General features: G+C 35.9%; 2 protein-coding genes across 3 annotated transcripts in view; one reads left to right on the top strand and one right to left on the bottom strand.

The window, feature by feature from the left end:
- The window catches only part of RTN1 (reticulon 1), a 411168-nt gene that overhangs the window by 329836 nt on the left and 60579 nt on the right, over positions 1–20753 (bottom strand). The gene's annotated exons all lie outside the window — the stretch shown is intronic.
- LRRC9 (leucine rich repeat containing 9) overlaps positions 1–20753 on the top strand; it is a 112223-nt gene that overhangs the window by 58723 nt on the left and 32747 nt on the right. The window contains exons 18-25 of the mRNA XM_067734490.1: positions 4001–4192; positions 5441–5566; positions 7714–7848; positions 8872–9049; positions 11157–11377; positions 12307–12429; positions 16700–16830; positions 20557–20665. Coding sequence (XP_067590591.1) covers positions 4001–4192; positions 5441–5566; positions 7714–7848; positions 8872–9049; positions 11157–11377; positions 12307–12429; positions 16700–16830; positions 20557–20665 — 1215 coding nt within the window. The remainder of the gene's footprint in view (positions 1–4000; positions 4193–5440; positions 5567–7713; positions 7849–8871; positions 9050–11156; positions 11378–12306; positions 12430–16699; positions 16831–20556; positions 20666–20753) is intronic.

The raw sequence follows: 20753 nt of genomic DNA, 5'->3' as shown, positions 1-20753 counted from the left end.
TTCTGAAATAATAGGTTTATGGTTATGATATGTTTCTTGGGCATATATTTCTGGTATACTTTTATTGCCTGCAGCAATATAGCAATATTTCTCTCTCTCTGTCTTACACACACACACACACACACACACACACACACACACACACACACACACACACACACACAGCTTTATCTGGGATTTGACCTTAATACTTTTTTGCTGCTCATTTTCCAGTGAAATTAGTCTTAACTTTTAAAACAAAAGTGGGGTTTGGGAAAGCTTTTCTAATTTCACAGATCTCCCTCTTCTGCTGTTTATATGTACTGTTTAAAAACTGTAGCACTTACTTTCTGAAATTTCCTGGCTCTATTCCCTTCTTCCACTTCAGTTTGAACTTTCTCTTTTATTTGCCTTTTTTGTCCTTATCCTGTTTAATTTTTATTTAGCCCAGCAGTTTCTTCTCCAAGAAAGATTCAGTTCTGTAAGGGGGCCCGGGTGGGGCAGTTTGAAGATTCGTAGGGGCTAGACTGCTCCATCCCCTTCAGACCTTTTTACTGTAGGTCCCATGCACTCACCTGGTATCAGAGGGCAAAACTCCTCCCACTTTCAACTGCTGTATTCAGTTGGCCCTCATACCTTCCACTGAATATTGGTTGGCTATTTTGGGGCTCTCTTATTCTCAGGTCCCTCAGAGGCTGCCCTGATGCTTCCTTCTTCCTCTCACATAGACCTGGACACCATGTAGGTCTTGTGGTTGTTGGTGGTTTATCCCCACCAACTTCTTTGAGACTTATGGGGCTACCTTGTTATGTAGCTTTGTTATAAATGTTGTCCATAGAATTTTGGTTTTATTTTTAACTCTCTTTTTATGTGGGGATTCAGAGAGATTGAACACCTATGCTGCCTAGGCTCTATATTCTACAGTAATCTACTTTGTATGCGTGTTTAATATTAATTATATTTATCTCAGCATCATAAAAGGCTATGATCTAATTTAATCACTCACCTATTATTCCTATTGTCTTCTAAGTTTTTTAATTTGCCTCTCATTTTTACTATCATTTTCCTTAAGTGTGTCTCTAACATGGAGAGTTTCCATACCCATCTTGCATGCTAGGCATTAGTTATACTAGGTTGCAGAAAGCAAACATATTGTTACTATGTCTTCATCACCCTGGCCTTGCCTTGTGAGTCAAAATACCCAATCTGTGACTGTTTACATAATGAAAGACCTGGGCTTCATAAATGGTGGAAATACACTATATAGTTTTTGTAGAGTTTTTAAAAATCTAAATAAGATATCCACATAAGGTAAATTGAAAGGGCATAAGCTGTATGCCTGTCATTCACTCACCTGAACTATCAGAAAAGGAGAGTATCCAAGCAAAATGAATAGGAACAGATTTATTTTTCTCTGAAAATAGTTACACCATAGTCAGAATTGGCCAAGGAAAGACAAATATGTATGGCTGTCTGCAACTTTCATAGATTATGGGCCTAATTTTTTATGGAAATAGTACTTCTGTCTTATCTTTTCCAATGAGAAATTTATTGTTAAAGTGTTTCTAATGCCTTGAGACAGCTAATCTACATTTAGAGATTGAACTATTACCCCTAAAATATTTTAAAGAGGTCTTGTGGGTTTTAATTTTTGTAAGTTGGGCTACATTGTACTGTAACTTACAAAAGATTTAAACTGAAGCACAAGAAATGTTAAAACACAAAACTCTGCTACAAAACTGAAAATATTATTTCTTGAATATTTATGGAGTGTATGGAGTCTGTTTTATATTCTGGGAATATAAAAAAGTGAAGATCCCACCCCTATTTTCAAGGAAAGAAGGCAGTTATCTTTATATGATGAATGATTCACAAATGCTAGTCTGCATGCAAGTGCCGGAATTTGGGACAAGTTTTTAACCACTTTTTGATGAAAAATAGGAGAAGATGGGCCATATAGTAAATTTTTATAAATCTAAATTAATTTAATTTAAAATACTGTTCTAAGATTATATCCTTAATACTTTTTTACTGCCAAATATCCTTTTGTTCAAGAAATTATAATCATAGTAAATTATAGGATTTATTTTTACTATGCTTACTTATGGAGATTAAAAAGTCAGTAACACTATTTGATTTCCAGAAATTTTTTAGATTTTAATGATCTGAACACTCAACTCTTGAAACCTGAGTCACTATAATAGACGCTATTCCAACAATATGAACTATGCGTTATATAAGCAGTGACTAATTCTATGGTGAATTCAAACAATTGTTTGCTTTAAACTGTAAAGAAATCAAGTTTATTTTTAATTTATAGTAATATTATTTTTATTTTAAAAAATATGTTGCAAAATATTTTCTTCAAGTACTCTTTATCTCTTTCTTGTTCTGGGTCTGAGTTCGTATATACTTTAAAAGAAAATTTTGTTTGCAACAAATAGAAGTAACAAATTAAAGTCTTAAAGGCTTCTTACAAATATGTAAAATAAAGATCTGAATATATAAATGGCCAAAGATGAGAAACACAACAAACAAACAAACAAAATTTTTAAATGTCTAATATAAACACATGGAAAAGATGTGCAACTTCACTGATAATAATATAAATTAAAATAAGGCGGGTGGGTTGGTGGGTATTTAAGGAAACGAGCATTCTCAAATTCCATTGCTGGAAGAAAAAACTGGTACAAACTTCCTTAAAACTATTTGGCAACATTTATCAAGAGTCTTAACAATACAGAAATCCATAAAACCAGTAATCTTATTCCTAAAAACCTTTTCTGAAAGTATATTGGCGTCTCGGTTAAAGTATTATGACCACGGACATTTGTTGCAGTGTTGACAACAATTAGAAGCCACATAATTGTCCATAATGAAATGTTTAAAACAATACTAATAATTCACATATTAGAATACTATGCAATCATGAAAAATCATTTTTAAAAATAAATTTATTTATTTAGTTTTGGTGGCATTGGGCCTTGGTTGCTGTGTGCAGGCTTTCTCTAGTTGCGGCGAGCAGGGCCTACTCTTCATTGCAGTGCGTGGGCTTCTCACTGCAGTGGCCTCTCTTGTCATGGAGCATGGGCTCTAGGTGCATGGGCTTCTGTAGCTGTGGCATGTGGGCTCAGTAGTTGTGGCTCGTGGGCTCTAGACTGAAGGCTCAGTAGTTGTGACACATGGGCTTAGTTGCTCCACGGCATGTGGGATCTTCCCAGATCAGGGGTGGAACCCATGTCCCCCACATTGGCAGGCGGACTCTAAACCACTGTGTCACCAGGGAAGCCCCATGAAAAATCATTTTGAAGAATACTTAATGGTGTGTGAATATGTTAGAAGGGTACAAAATTCTATATAACAGAATAATATGTTTTATATAAGAAAAAATATAGGGCTTCCCTGGTGGCGCAGTGGTTGAGAGTCTGCCTGCCGATGCAGGGGACACGGGTTCGTGCCCCGGTCCGGGAGGATCCCACATGCCGCGGAGTGGCTGGGCCCGTGAGCCATGGCCGCTGAGCCTGCACGTCCGGAGCCTGTGCTCCGCAACGGGAGAGGCCACAGCAGTGAGAGGCCGGTGTACCGCAAAAAAAAAAAAAAAAAAAAAAAATCATGTACTTCTAAAAAAGGAAATTATAGAATGGAATAGGTTTAGTTTCTGCCTCTGAAGACGAAACTTTTTTAACCAGGCTATGAGTTCAATTGTATAAACTAGAAGCCTAGATATAAGAAATGTAATTCTTTGTTTGTTGGAGACCATTATCTTGCCAGTTTCTCTTTTCCTTCTCCTCCATGAAAACAAACATTGCCACTCTATGTTAAAAGGCTGAAGTGAGAATTAAGAGAAAATGACTAGGAAAATATGTACATTGATACCATTGCTGCAGTATAACTAGTGTTTGGGTTTTCTGTGAGGATTACCAAAAAAGCACGTAAAATACTTAGAGAATCAGAGAGAAAAGAACTATGTAAATACAAACCGTGATCCTTCTAGCATCACTTCTATTTGTATGTGTTGCAGGATAACCTTGAATATTTGGATGCAAGTCATAACCATGTGATAACTCTTGAGGGATTTAGAGGTCTGATGAAACTTAAGCACTTAGACTTGAGCTGGAATCAACTGAAAAAATCTGGCGATGAAATAAATATGTTATGCAAACACACCACAAGCCTTCTCACTCTGGATATTCGACATAATCCATGGCAAAAGGTATGAAACAGAAATGTTTATAAAAAAGCAAACAATCATTTTTATTTCAAAGCTGTTTTCTCACTACTATTCAAGAATAGCCAGAAATAGGCAAACTATCTTTGTCTCGCTAGAATTCCCTTAAGTATTTCATAAGTTGAATTTAGTGTAGTGATCAAGTGAATAAAATGTTACTATAAGAAAAGTCTTTAATTTCACATCAGACTTTTTTTGCAACCTCTAATAGTTTAAGAGTATTGTGGTTTTAAAAGTGTTAGATGTCACTGCCATTTGCACACCTTCAGAGAATTTTCATAGTGCAGTATAGCTCAGCATGCTAGAACCCTACTGTAATGAGGCATAGGAACCAAGAATAATAGAATACAGTGAGAGAAACATACTATTAAAGGGGGAAAAATTAACAAAAGCATGTTTACTTTTAAATTAACAATAGTATGTTTCTCTCACTGTATTCTATTATTCTTGGTTCCTATGCTTCACATTCCCTGATGAACCTGAATTATAAAGTCTTATTTATGTTCTGTTATAAAAGGAAATTTGATTGAACGCTATTCTTTCTCATCACAAAAATATGTAGATTCATGCTAAGAAATTTCAATATTCAATGATTATACTGAAGAGTATCTCCAAGTATTTAAAATAAGCCCCAAGTTTATAATTTCAAGACTATTCCTTTCCTTGCTTTTCAAAAATGTATATAGACTGTGTTCAACATTTTTAAAAGGGACTAAAGCATGATTGGTTCTTTTAAATTGGCCGTATTACGATGTTTATACTATTGTATTTCTCCTTTTTAGCTCAGTAAAATTGAAGAATATTTTTCTTTTGCCAAATCAGACTTCCTGAATGATCACAGTACAGCTGTAGCCCTGTTGCCAAATTAAATGTCAAGAGCTGAAGATCTGTATTGGATCACCCATGGAGCTGACTAGCTAAATGCTGATCTAGATAAGCAGGAGGCACTGCAGTTGTTCTGTGAACACTTTTCACCACAGTCACTTTTCAACAGCTTGTGGGATTTCCTCTCTCCACAAGAGTAGAACTATCCACCTTCAAACAAAAAAGATTAATTCTTAAATATAATTTAATTTCAACTATTGTTTAAAGAATTAAGCCTTTATTTTTAGACAAATATAATAAAGTAGGAGATGCATAATTTGAATTATGTGGGAAGGAACAAAGAACTCCTTTCCATGTCATAGCACATGTAATATTTTGTAAAAATTAACTTTTGGTATTTTTCCCAAGCCAGCCACATTAAGACTGAGTGTTATTGGCAGATTAAAGACTCTTACTCAGTTAGATGGAGTCCTTATTTCTAAAGAAGAAGCAACAGCAGCTAAGAAATTTATTTCTGGGACAAAGATTACTCAGGTTGGATTTTACTGTTTAATATTTCTTGTTCTATTTAGAATATACAAATAATATTTCCCATACTCTTATTTTGTTATTGAGATTTTATATTCTCTCTTAGCATGCTAATAAAAAGATCAGTCTATAACAATCATATCACTTGAATTTTTTTTCTGTTTAAATGTATTCCATTTAAATACCAACTGGTTGTATGGATTCTCATCCCTGCACACTACCCCCAAAATACCTCTAGGGTAACTGTTTCTTTCCTAGTCAACCTGAACTCACCAGAGTCCTTTAGAACCTACATGAAAATAAGCAACTTTCTGTGGATAAGGTAAGCTTCGAGGCCTTGAGAAAGCATTTAGTAAATTATTTACCTAGTATTGATATTATATGTGTCTGGCTGAAAGAAAACAAAACCTATTAACTTAGGGAAGGGGAAATACCTATATTATCCAGATTAAGAACGCTACTTTGGCCAAAGTAGCTTCAACATCCTAAATATCTCCACTCTAGTTATCTAGCTATTTACTTTTTGTGGAATATTTGAGTATTAATTCCTTAATGTAATGTTTAATTTTGTATCTGTTCAAAGTGAAGGAAAGAAACTCTTTTGTTGATAAGAATATAATTAACTCCTGAAGAAGAGTTGGGGATTTATCCTACCAGAAATCAAAACTTACTAAAATCCTGTAAGACAATGTGGAATTGGAAGAGTTAGACAAATAGACCAATACAACAGAGTATAAAGACCCAGTGTAGACCCACACATACCTGGAAACTTGATAAATAACAGAGCTGCCTGTACAGATCAGGGAGCTAGTCAATAAAAGGCACTGGAACAAGTGCATTAAGGCTTTCACTACAAAAAGCAAAACCAAAAATGTTTTAGAAGAAAAGATCAGAGATTATCATTATAATCTTGAATGAGGGAAGAATTTATTATGCAAGAAACAAAGAGCATATACTATAAAAGGTTAGATTTGTCTATGTTAAAATTAATACATCTATTCCTCAAAGGGCAGAAAGTGAAAAGACAAGATATATACTGGGAAAAGAAATTTGAAACACATCTGACAAAAAATATTCTTTATATATCCAAAATATATCAGGAAAAAGACAACCAATCAAACAGAAAACTGAGCAAAACATTTAAACAGACACTTCACTGGAGAGGAAATCAGAACAGCCAAACAACTTAGGAAAAGATGCTCTACCACATTAATACTCAAGAAAATAAACATTAAAACTTAAATGATCTACCAATTTATGGCCACTACTGGGGGGAAAAAAACCCTTGACAATATCAAGTTTTAGCAAAGGTTTGAAGTAAAGGTTACAATTGGTACAACCATCTTGGATAACAAATTGGCCCTATCTAGTAAAGCTAAATATATACATACCCTAAACCTAGCAAGTTATATACTCTAAAGAAACTCTTGCATATATATACCAAGAGTCATGCACAAGAATACTTATGACAGCAATGCTTATAATAGCAAAAAACTGAAATCAGCTCAATGTTCATTGATGGGAGAATTGATAAGGAAATATTATATAGCAATGACATATGAATGAACTACAGCTACAGGAAGAAGCATAGAAGAATCTCATGGATATAATACTGAGCAAAAAAGCAAGTCATAGAAGAATATAAACATATTCAATTTACATAAAATTTGAATATGTATAAGACTAATATTTTATTTATGGATATAAACATAAGTCTATAAAGAAAGAAAGTATGATAGATACAAAATTTGAGATCAATTGAATGCTTCTTAGGGAATTGATTCACTTGAGATGAGTGATGGCTTCCAAGGAGAAGGAGAGAAAAAAAGATTAGGATGGGGCACCCAGGGAGCTTCTAGGGTAGTAGGAATATTCTGGCTCTTAAACTGGTTTCATGATGGATTATATGGTGTTTGTTTTATAATAATCCTTTCACAGTTTTATAAATATTATTTTGTGGTTAAATGTCTGCTAAAACAAAAAAATGAGTGAGATATATAAAGTATATCCAGATACTGAAAACATTTTAAGGTAAAGAAAATGTCATATTTTAAAAGTATTCATTGGGCCGCTCATCTAGGAAACAATTCTTTTAACTATATATATATGGACCTCTCTGTGCTATTTCCTTTATGTGTTTTTCGTTTTATTAGTTATCTCTCTTACGGCATTCTAGTACTAAAGAGGAGAGATCACGGATTCTTAGTATATGGCCTTCTGCCAAAATTCTGACACAGATTTCAAAATTAGGACCACATTCACATCTGACTGGAAACTGGTACTTGAAGGTAAAGACAATTTATTAAACCTAATATAAAAATTTAATTGATTTTTTTAGTCAGCTTTGGCCTTTGTATCATAACGAGGGCATAGATAGGTAATGGGCAGAAAACTGGAAGAGCTAAATTAAAAGTAAAAGAGAAGTCAAGTCATGAGTAGTTATGTCACAGGGGCTAGAACTCAGCAGTGGTCACTACAGAACAGGAAATTTAGGATAAAGGTACACTGCAAAACCAAAGGGTAGATTCTGAGAATATATCAAAATAAACAAGAAAACTTTAAAGCTCAGAGCCAGAGACCAAGCCAAAAATTTGGATGGCAAGGTAAAAGGGATCAAGAATCCTGGCAAGAGAATGGAGGAACTGGTCAGAATTCAGCCAAGGCTAAGGGAAAAGTTATGGAGCACTAGCAGCTTCTTGCTCAAGAAGCACCCTTTTACCTCTTGCCAAAGATAGAAACTGGGCTAAGAGAATCTGACCCTTGAAAATGGAAGATATTAGTGGCATTCTTTTTATTACAGAATATACATAGATATATAGTTGTGATGCCGGCTCTGTGATAGTCTTAGCTGACTCCACAGGGAGTTGTGAAATTAGAATGGCCCTTTAAATCTGTCCCAAGTTGGGCTGAGATGGCCAGGCCTTTCTTTCCTTTCATCATTGGATGTGGGCCAACCTGGGAAGGAGCATGACCTTGGACAAGGCAGCTCTCTGCTGCTGATGCTGTCCCTGAAGGGACTGACAGTTGAAGGCTTTCTGCCAACAGCACTTGCAGCAACTGGGACAAGTCCTTCACTGCTGGGAATCTGACTGGCACAGCTCAGTGTCTGTAATACCATATAAGTCCCTCTGAGTTATAATCTTGTCAGATTTTACTTTTCTGTAAACTAAGAGCTTTGCAATATATTTAGTTCCTAGAGGACTTTTTATGTTACTTACCACATTTGAATTATTTCATTAGCCTTTTTATCTTATAACATTGAAGTTATTGATGTCATCCAGAAGCAACATATAATGTGAATTATTCTACAGATAACTGCCTTAAATTTAGATGGGCAACATCTTTTTGAAATCACAAATTTAGAAAAATTGGAAAATTTGAAGTGGGCATCATTCAGCAACAATAATCTCACTAAAATGGAAGGCTTGGAATCTTGTGTTAACCTGGAAGAGCTCACATTAGATGGAAACTGCATCTCAAAGATAGAAGGTAAGGTATTAGAGAATTCTAAAGTCTTAAAATATGAATGTCTAATTAACAAGAGCAAAAAGTGAATAACACTGAGGATAGAATTTCTGAAGAGGAAGGTCTTCAGAGAATTTCCAAGAAGGTTTGGAGTAGAGTATTCTAAACACCTCTTTAGTGGGATCTGTGACTGACTGCTATATATAATGAGCCCAACTAGCTGCCTTCCCTCCCCTCTCTTAACCAGTGTTTACCATCTATTACCAAACTTAGCACATTACAAACTAGTCAGTGTTCAAAATCTGTGCCATTGAGTAAATAAATGAAAGAATGAGGTGTGCTTTTGAAAAAGATAAAGCAGCTCAGTTCATTTTTCAAAATATGGAATTAAGGTTACATTTGGAAATTTGAAGACTTTCAACAAAATGAACATTTTATTCACTGGAGGTTGAAAATCAGATGTACTATATAAACTTTTACTGGGATCCACATACAAGTACAAATTAAGCAGCTTTATTAATGCCTGCATAAGTGTACACACACACACATCATGCATACTTATCTAGGTATAATACATTTCTGGATGTGCATTTTGGTAACAAGGCTGTCCTTGTCAAGGAGAGAAGGTAGGAATTGAAAATCATGCCTGAGAAAGAGACTTAATTTACACTTTATTAGCTTTTGAATTGTTTTTAGCATGTGTGTACTACCTTTTTCATAAAATAGAAAATTTTACTTTAAAAAATTACATATGCAAAAGCAAGTATTAAAAACAGCATGTATAACATTTGTTATACTTCATTTTAATGGCTGTTAACAATAGTTTCTAAAAATTGCTTGATTTTAAGAATCACTTAGGATACTTATTGAGTATATAGATCCACAGGCCTCTCCTCTGTAGATTTTAGCTAAGTAAACAGTGCGGGGGGGGGGGGGGTTGGGGGTGGGAGGGCGGAGGTGTAGGTCAGGCATCTGTGTTTACAACTATCACTAGTCTCCATTCCCATACAATAGGGTGTTAATTTTGCTATGTATGTAACAATTGAGAACCCTATTTCCTTTTTATTCCCCTCCATAAGCCTACTAAAGGGAAGACTCCTTCAACCTGTATTTTCCCTATACCCACTTTTCAAACATAGCTACCCCACTAAACTTTAACAGATATTTATCTTCTTTTTTCCAAACATAGATAGGCTTAATATGCATTTAAGGATTTTTGCTTTGATACTACATCCTAACTTGCCCTAGATTGATTTGCTTTCAGCATTTCATAGTCCCATGATAAAGGCTGGTGTGAAAGGGGTGCATGAATAAAATTTATTGAGGACTGATTATTTATTTGCCAAAAGCTATAACTGATACTTTTCAAATGCCATTCCGTTTAATTCCATAACCGTTAGAAGTAGATTTCAGTATATCCATTTCATGGATGAAGAAAATTTGTCTCAGAGGTTACATAATTTTACATAATTTACCTATGGTCCCAAATCTAGTGTGAAACCAACATTTGAAACCAGTTCTAACTCCAGAGTTCTTATCTGTCAACTGCACCATCCTACCTACAGTTATAAAGTGTCTACAGCACATAATGTACATAGGGGGTTAGATTGTGGTGAGAGGAAGCATTTTCTAAAGTTCTGTCTTAGACTGCTTTCAAGCATACAAAGGTAGAATTAGGTTCTTTTTAATACAAATGATGGCACAGTAAGGAATACTTTCCAGAGTGTTGTATTCTAGTTCCTTACCCTTAATGTTTTACAATGGGGGTTGGTGATTATTTTGAGCTTTGTAAAGTAGAGCTTTATATTATTGTGATGGTGAAAACCTTAATTAATTACATAATTTAAAGGTTATTTGAAAGCTTAATTCAGTATTTCCTATACAATACCTTCCCTTAACACCTAAAAAAAATGTGTCTACTTGGAAATCCAAAATTGGAATTTAATATATTATCTAGTACACATTTTATTCTTCTTTAACAAAAGGAAAAACAATGATGGTTAATACTATAAAATCTGTAAAGCCATTTGAACTTAGAAAAAGAGAAACAGTAAAACAACCAGCCAGGTATTTTTTAAATTAACTTTTCAGTGCTGTCTGAATCTTTTCTTGAATTTGCTTATTTTTCTAGGCATTTCCAAGCTGACTAAATTAACCCGCCTCAGCATAAATAATAATCTCCTCACTGGTTTGGAAAAGCATACTTTTGATAACATGCTTCATCTTCATTCCCTTTCTCTTGAGAACAACAAAATCACTTCATTGAGTGGTTTACAAAAAGCTTTTACACTAATTGAATTATACATAGGCAATAACTATATTGCTCTCAATCAGGAGATCTACAATTTAAAGGTGACTATCTGGAGTACTAATGTTTTTGGTTTTCTAAATATTTTCTTATTTCTTTATACTATGAAAGTAATGCATGTTCACTGTACAGAATTTGGAAAATATAGAAAAATGTAAGGAAGAAAGTAAAAATCAAGAAAAATGTATTTGATGTCCATTTCCTACCATTGGGACTTGCAGTGGCCTCTTTCCTTTTGCTGATACCATATTGCTAGGGCTTTATCTCCTACCAAAAACTTATGTCCATTTCCCATCTTTCCTTACTTGCAGCCTTATCCTCATTGTATTCCCCCAATACAACTACTTCTAGAGCTGCAGAGTCAACCTAATCAACAACAGCAACAAAACAAACCATTTTACATTATAGATGAGGATTAGTTTTACTCCCTCTTGTCTTAACCTCTCCCATCCACATCTACTCAGGGCCCTTCCTTCACAACAAACGTCTTATCTAATAAGGAAGCACATTTTCCCTTAAGATGAATTCTGCTACTCTCTTACAAGGCAGAAGCACTTCAGTTTTATTCCTCATCAGAAGACTGTTTTTCATTGTTTCATTTCACTGTTGTATCTGTATACACACATACTATTTAACAGATCATTATTCCATAAACAAAGTATATGTTTTAAACTTTGCTAAGTTTCTTTGCAAATCTTTATCATGGGTAATACATTTAGCACCAGCATCCAAAAAGGGATTCTGATCATATAATGTAGACCACTGAAATACCGCACAAAATTAGACCTTAACAGTATGAAAGTATAATGCTTGCACTAAACAGCAGCATACTTAAAAGCACTCAAATCACTATGAAATGATGGAGTAATTTAATATTAAAATTCAAGGATGATTAAACTCTTAAGGGGAAAAAAACTTGTTAGAGTGAGATATATATGTATATCACTTTAAATGTATGTATTTTTATTACCAGGGTTTATGCAACCTGGTCATTCTAGACATGTATGGAAACATTATTGTATGGAATCAAGAAAACTACCGGTTGTTTGTAATATTTCATCTTCCAGAACTGAAAGGTCTGGATGGAATCTCAATTGTAAGTTGTTTTATTGACTCATAGCATTTGGTCCAGGCTTCATATTAATATATCCATAGGCCATAATCATTTTGAATGTTGCTTTATCACTAGTATGTTACCCAAACTTATTATGCTTATTAAAATCTAGGTCTCCAAAGCACATTTTAGATCTGGGTTTTAATTGTTTAAATTGAGGTAGTCTGGGAGGGAAGATGCTGCGTACATTTGCACCCACTGAATTCAGTGCCTAACAAATTTATGAGACAGGATAGGAGAAACTGCCCTGGACCCCTACCGTCCTCTTGGGCCTAAAAACAGCTTCCTGTTACCTGGAAAAATACAGTTGTTAAGATTTAAGAAAAACATATTTGAACCAAAAAATGGTATGTCAACATTACTAGTAAACTATACTAGTAAAAAATAACTTTTTATACTGTGTAAAAAATAACACAGAACATAGGACTGAATATGAAAGCAATATTTGGAAACTTGGATTCTATAACTAGTAAGTTCATACAGGGCTCCTGATTTCCATGTAACAGGATAAGTGCAAAACAAATGGGTGAAGAATAAAAAGGTTCCCTGTGTAACATTGCCTAGCCCCTGTCAGACAATAAAACTCATCAAATTTCTAGGAAACTGAGAGATAGTTCATGATTATTTGGGACTTTGAGGTGCTCTGAGAAAATTACTAATTCTAACCCTGATTTTTTTCAGGGCCCTTCTCAGAATGAAGAATCAAAAATATTCTCCCCCAAACACAAACAATTCTCTAGAATCTTGTATACTGGGTTTTATTTAGGTGTTGGCTTTCATTGAGGGACGTTTTAAAAACAGTCTCATGAAACTAGTACTGTATGTGCTCCAATGGTGGTGTTGAGTATCTTATCCTTCCTATCTCTCTGTGCCCTCATTTGAAGGGCCACCTGAGAAAGTGCTTTTAGAAGTCAGTGTAGGAAAACCTTTCCCCCCTGAGGAAAAGTTATGCTGTCCTCACTGACAATGAGTATTTTTAAACTATTTTCCTTTTCACTTTGACTACCTAAAAGCTCAGGGCCACATTTATGGTTCAATGACAGAAACCCTGTAGGACTTATGGTCTATCTGTCCCTATCCCCAGTTTTGATCTATTTAACTTACATCATCCTCAGTCTTGATCTTCACTATTTATTATTTGCATTTTACTATTTGAGTATATGTTCCTCCTGTAAGCTGCCATAAATTCTTTGTGGAATGAGGTAGAATATAAATATATGAATTAATAATGGACATGAAGACTAGATTGAATAATTTAGACTTTAATTGAGAGGTAATGGGAAGGCATTGAAGATTTTTGAATTGGGGAATAACATTTTGAAAACCATATATTAGGAAATTTAACAGCAGTGTTTAAAGTGATTGATGAAAAACCAATAGGAGGCTATTAGCGTGGTCTACATGTGAGGTAATGAGAAACTGAAATAAACCAAGGGGAAGTGGTTTTAAAAATGGAGAGCTGAAAGGTAGGAGAAATACTGGGAAGAATTGACAGAACTTGGCAACCAATTAAATTTGAAGGACGAGGAAATGGAAGAATAAAAGATGTCTACAAGACTTGAGTCTATTCCACTAAGAGATATCATAACAGAAATATGATTACGGGAAGAAAAGCATTTTCAGGAATAAGATGATTAGTGTTAGACACACGAAGAAAGCTGATAATTAAAACCAAAAGGATATAACATTGACTAAGGAAAGAGAGTAAAGAAAGTAAAGAAATCCAAGTGAGCCTTTAATACTTCCATTTAGGAAATGTAAAGAGGAAAAGAAGCCACCAAAAGTAGACACAGAGGGAAGTAGAAGAGCAATATAATCCTAGAGTGTTTGAGAGGTAAATGGACCTGGACTTTAGAAATGACATAGTCTAAATCCTTTATTTTATCAATGAGCGCAAAGAACTCCAGAGAATTTAAATGACATTCCAAGTGACATGACTTTTTAATGGTAAAGTATGGACAGCTGAGCCTCACTCTGTGCCCAAGGCTCCATGGATATATAATCATACCAGGAAGTAAGGGAGTGGTACTGGAAGTTCCAACCCTCTAATCATGGTTGCTGCCCCTGGCAACCAGCCCCCATTCTTAAGGACTTTCCAAAAGTCATCTTGTTAAGATACTCAGACTGGTTGAAAGGAGCTTGTCATAAATAGCAACACAGTCCTTTCACCTTTATGGCTCTGGACCTATTTCAGAAACCGAAAACAAAAAACCAAATATTATAATAAAAGATGCCCCTATGGCTCTTATATAGGAAATTATGAGGGTTTGAGGAGCTATGTGCCAGGAACAGTAGACAAAGACCAAATATAGGTTTCTTATTATAAATCACAATATCACAGCTCATGCTCTGGCCTTTGAACACAGATCCTTTACAGCAAAATGATCAGAAAATTCAAAATATATTGGAATATTACTGTAATCCCATTCAGTAATTATCCAGTCCATAATCATATAGAAATGTCTCTCCCAGTGAGGCCACTCAGATTTGCAGGTTTCCATTGGAGACTTTGTCAGGTTCCAAAAGCAGGAGTGGTCTCAAAACACATAGCTTAATCCTTTCTTCAGGCATCTGATATAATTGAACTGAGACAATATCATCTCTTGCTCTGAACCCCTTTTGAGGTAACATAATATTGGATTTCCTCATTACATAATCTATTTATTAATTCCTTTACCCGTAAGTGTCCTTCCCTGTTCTCTCCATTTATACCCATACTTTTCCACCTTTGGAAGGGATATTAGATTCAGCCACTGTGCTGGTCTAGTCTAGCATATACCTCCCCTCAGTCCACCCCACTTCAGATAGGACAAGGTTATATAGGTGCAAAACTAGTGGGCTATTTTTGCCACCAGGAAATACAGATACATTCACTGTTAACCCCAGTTTTGCCAGATGGGGTGAAGGTAAAACCTACCCCCATCAGGCCTTTAGGAATCCTGACAAAAGGCTTAAAAACATAGTTTCTCGCTTAGGAATTATCCCTGTTTCCAGTATTTGTAGTTGTAGCTGTGGTCCTGTGGCCACTGCATCAGGTAGAAAAAAAATTTGAGGTGATGTGAGGAAGAATGAAAGAAAAAATATAATGGTTATACCAGCATCATCCTTCTTTCGCAAGAATTGCATAGTCATATCAGCATCCTTGCCCCATCCCCCAGATGCACCAGAAAAACAGAAGTCTATCCAGCGGGGACCCTCCTTTAGCCCCATTCATGTTCACACTGAGTATGAGCACTCTTAGGAAGGTATTTAAGCCAGCCCATCATGCTTTTATCTCCCCCCGCATTTTAGACAACCAATGTTTTAATTGCCCATTCTAGTTCTCTATTGAACTACTACTCTGAGGGGGATATCTTTCTGCCCACTGTTAGACATTATGGGCTGTTCAGTGTGTTCCTTGGTCTGAAGAAATAAGTCAACTGTCCAGATTGGTGCAATATCTTCTGTTCCAGTTCTTTTATAGCATTATGTGCATTTGCATTTACACTGGGTAAGCAAATCCCAGTCCAGAGTCAGTATCTATTCCTGTCAAGACCCATTTGTAGTCCCCCAGGGCTACCAGCCTCAGTCTGACTTGCCAGCTATATTCAGGGCCTTCCCACAGGGAAATCTGCCACATAGCCATCTGCAGTCTCTGTCTCTTTTGCTGGCAGACAGAACAGTTCTTATTGGCATTTAGTGCCTCAGAGGGTGCAAGAGGAATATGTCTAGATTCAGCCCATCTCCGCACTGCTGTAGACCCCCAATGTCCACCTATTTTATAGACCCAGGTGGCCACCTTAAGTGAGCATATGGGCATATCTGCTTGTCAATTCCAATCACCTTCCAAAATGGGAAGAGGGTTCAGATGGGCATCAATGTGTCCTACTTTAATGTACACCTCAAATTTCCATAAGGCTGTGCCCCATATGGGCATCTTTTTAATAGGTCAGTTTTCCATTGCCCTCCTGCCTGACCATATGGCCAGGCCAGGAACAGTAGATGAAGGTTTCTTATTATTATCTCAGTAACACACCAGAGGACTCACCACAGTGTCATTCCTCAGGTCCCAAGGTCCCTAGGTGGTCTGCCTTCTTCTCTGCACCTTTCAGTCTCCTATATTTATTTTATATATAATATCCAAGGGTTTAGCTGTACTTAGTAGGAAATAGGGAGAAATGAGGCTATTCCATTTTGACCTGGAACCAAAGAATTAATGTCATTTAGTCATCTGTAAGAGAGAACCTCACTTTCTAAATATCCTCATATACAGGAACCACCAGAGATTGAGTGTGCAAAAGATTTGTTTGGTGGCAGACTTACTTCTGACATGATTGCTGAACGACAAGGACATTCAAACTTCACCCAAATGCAAGAACTAAATTGGACTTCATCATCCATCAGGTACAATCATTTTATTCTATGCTATTTGATATTATAATATATAGTTATTATTATTTTTCTAAGGTTTATAATTTATACATCTTATCCAAATATAACCAGTAATTCAGAAAATCATCTACACTACTTCACAATCTCATACTAACTTTACCATCTTTGAATTGCATTAATAACTTTTATTATCACACACTATGATTAAAAATGTCATCAAGCTCTTTCTAAGACCTTATATTTCCCTTTTCTTTTACAATCAAGCTTTTAAAATTAGAACATACTAGGTTTGCTCCTCACATTGTACCACTCTAATCCAATGCTCTCTGGCTACCACTGCCACCATTCCTCTGATGCTGTTCTCATGAATGTTATCATTGTCCTCCTGTTTAATAAATCCGTTTCTCTTCTTTTTCTATTCTGCACTCTTCACAGGCAGACATCTTTAGCCATAGTTTTAATTTATGACGATGACCCCCTAATTTACCCCAAATCTAGCCTCCTAATTTGAATATTCGATTGCTCTCTAGATAGCATCTAGGAAACAACATTCACCTGTTGTCGCCCAAGCCAAAAATCTAGAGTCCACTCTCTCTCCTTTGTCCTCCATTTTTTTGTTTGTTTGTTTGTTTGTTTGTTTGTTTTGCAGTACGCGGGCCTCTCACCGCTGCGGCCTCTCCCATTGCGGAGCACAGACTCCGGACCCGTAGGTTCAGCGGCCACGGCTCACGGGCCCAGCCACTCCGTGGCACGTGGGATCCTCCCGGACCGGGGCACGAACCCGCGTCCCCTGCATCGGCAGGCAGACCCCCAACCACTGTGCCACCAGGGAAGCCCTTGTCCTCCGTTTTTAATTAATCACTACATTCTATAGAGTCTGTGTCTTAAGTATGTGTCATAGTTCCCCCCTTCTTTCCATAGTCATTGCCCTTGTCCTAGGTTGGGGAATTAACTAATTTAGAAACTGTTTTTTTTTTGTCTTATACAACCTTACCTGCAAATTCATCTATTATCCATACCGCCTTCTAAGATGCAAGTTTTATCAGATCACTTCCCTTCTCAACATTGTTCAGTGTCTTTCCACTGTCTACAGAATAAAATTTTAAATCTCTTTGTACAACATAGAAGGCCCTTCCTTTTTTATTATAGTTTTTCTGAATCCCATTTCTTGAGGACACAGACAGTGACTTTCATATTTGTTGTAGCCTTTCCAAACATATTGTCTGCACTTAGGAAACAAACTAATGAAAACATGTCAAAAGAATAAATGACTTTTAATGTATAAAGTGTATCATAATTATAACTTTAGGGGTGAGCATTTCTTTAAAGGTGTGGTAGGCTTTTGCACAGCCAAGGAAACCATCAACAAAATGAAAGGACAACCTACTGAATGTGAAAAAGTATTTGCAAATTAAATATATGACCAACAAGAAGTTAATATCCAAAATATATAAACAGACGATACAATTCAACATCAAAAAAAAAAAAACAACCAACCTGATTAAAAATGGGCAGAAGAGATCTGAATTGACATTTCCCAAAGAAGACATACAGATAGCCAACGGGCACATGAAAAGATGCTCAACATCGTTTATCATCAGAGAAATGCAAATGAAAACCACAATGAGGGCTTCCCTGGTGGCGCAGTGGTTGAGAGTCCGCCTGCCGATGTAGGGGACACGGGTTCGTGCCCTGGTCCGGGAGGATCCCACATGCCGTGGAGCGGCTGGGCCTGTGAGCCATGGCCATTGAGCCTGCGCATCTGGAGCCTGTGCTCCACAACGGGAGAGGCCACAACAGTGAGAGGCCCGCTTACCGCAAAAAACAAACAAACAAACAAACAAAAAACACAATGAGATATCATCTCACACTTGTCAGAATGGCTATCATCAAAAAGACCACAAACAACAAATGTTGACGAGGATGTGGAGAAAAAGGAACTCTCATATACTGTTGGTAGGAATATAAATTGGTACAGCCACTATGAAAAACAGTATGGTTTCTCAAAAAAACTAAAAATAGAACTACCATGTGACCCAGCAATTCCACTCCTGGGAAGAAATGAAAACACTAATTCAAAAAAGATACATGCACCCCAATGTTCATAGCAACATTATTTACAATTGCCAAGATATGGAAGAAACCTAAGTGACCATAAACAGATGAATAAAGAAGATGTGGTATATACATATAAAATGGAATAGTACTCAGCCACAAAAAAGCAGGAAATTTTGTTTTTGCTATTTGCAACAACATGGATGGACATGGAGGGTATCATGCTAAGTGAAATATGTCAGACAGAGATAGACAAATACTGTATGATATTACTTATATGTAAAAAATAAACTATGAATATAACAAAAAAGACTCACAGATATAGAGAACAAACTAGTGGTAACTAGTGGGGAGAAGGAAGGGGGTGAGACAAGATAAAGGTAGGAGATTAAGAGGTACAAACTACTATGTATAAAATAAATAAGCCACAAGGATATACTGTACAACACAGGGAATATAGCCAGTATTTTATAACAAATATAAATGGAATATAATCTTTAAAAATTGTGAATCAGTATGTTGTACACCTGAAACTTACATAATATTGTATATCAATTATACCTCAATTAAAAGAATATATAAATGAAACAAATTGGGATATATGAAAAAAAGAAGTGTTTAGAACAAGGTGATTAAGCTTTATGCTCTTCTCCCTCATAGCTCAAAGGAAGGTAAAACACTTTTAAAGCTGTGGACTAGGAATCAAGCATTCTTACCAATTACCAAAACATCCTTACAAGGTGGAATGCCGTAAAAGTTTTCAGGAGATTCCACAGAAAACTCTGTTTTCAAAGAAATTACCTACTTTCTCCTTTTCTTTCCTATCCCAAACCCCTTCCTGGCATTTCAGAAATAACCTATTTCATATATATCCTCTGCAGTTTACAACCTGAAAATCTTATGGTTTACCATATCAACTTCACTATGACTTCATGAACATGTATGGAATTATAAAGAAATTGGAAATGTTTATTTTTAACATTTCTTTTATGATAGTTCTATATTTATGTGATAATAGACATGTTTTTTTAAGTCAATGAAATTGTATGTCATTTTCTTACACATGTACCCAACAAAAATGTGTATTTATCTGATCATTTGGCCCATATATTTTATTTTTTTAAACTAACTTTACTTTTTATTTATTTTTAAAAATAAATAAATTTTATTTATTTATTTTTAAAAATAAATAAATAAATAATTTATTTATTTTTGGCTGCTTTGGTTCTTCATTGCTGTGCGTGGCTTTCTCTGTTTGCAGCGAGCAGGAGCCACTCTTTGTTGCAGTGCGCGGGCTTCTCATTGTGGTGGCTTCTCTTGTTGCAGGGCAAGGGCTTTAGGTGCGTGGGCTTCAGTAGTTGTGGCACGTGGGCTCAGTAGTTGTGGCTCGTGGGCTCTGGGCGCAGGCTCAGTAGTTGTGGTGTACAGGCTTAGTTGCTCCGTAGCATGTGGGATCTTCCTGGACCAGGGCTCGAACCTGTGTCCCCAGCATTGGCAGGTGGATTCTCAACCACTGCGCCACCAGGGAAGCCCTGACGCATATATTTTATATTAAGGCAATTCTTTTCCATAGAATTTGTCAGATCAGATCTTTTAAAAACGCCTTTGGGGTTACACATGAGAGATTCACCAATATAATTTGCCTGTTAAAATTATAACTGTATTTACTCTGTCTAAATTCAGAACTGTGGATTTGATTCCAGTTGACCAATTTAGAAATGTGTGTAATGTGAATCTACAGAACAATAATCTTACCTCATTCAGTGGATTAATCTATCTGCCTAACGTGAAGGTGAGTCACTCACAAATTTTCTTTTTTTCTTTCAAGGTTTTCAGTGCAAGTTGTAATCTTCTTTACTTTGGGCTAAAATGTATACTCA

The sequence above is a fragment of the Pseudorca crassidens genome, chromosome 1 (assembly GCF_039906515.1).
Source record: "Pseudorca crassidens isolate mPseCra1 chromosome 1, mPseCra1.hap1, whole genome shotgun sequence".
In the NCBI taxonomy this organism is placed as follows: domain Eukaryota; kingdom Metazoa; phylum Chordata; class Mammalia; order Artiodactyla; family Delphinidae; genus Pseudorca; species Pseudorca crassidens.
Note: the sequence above shows the minus strand (reverse complement) of the source record. Positions and strands in the feature narration are given on the sequence as shown.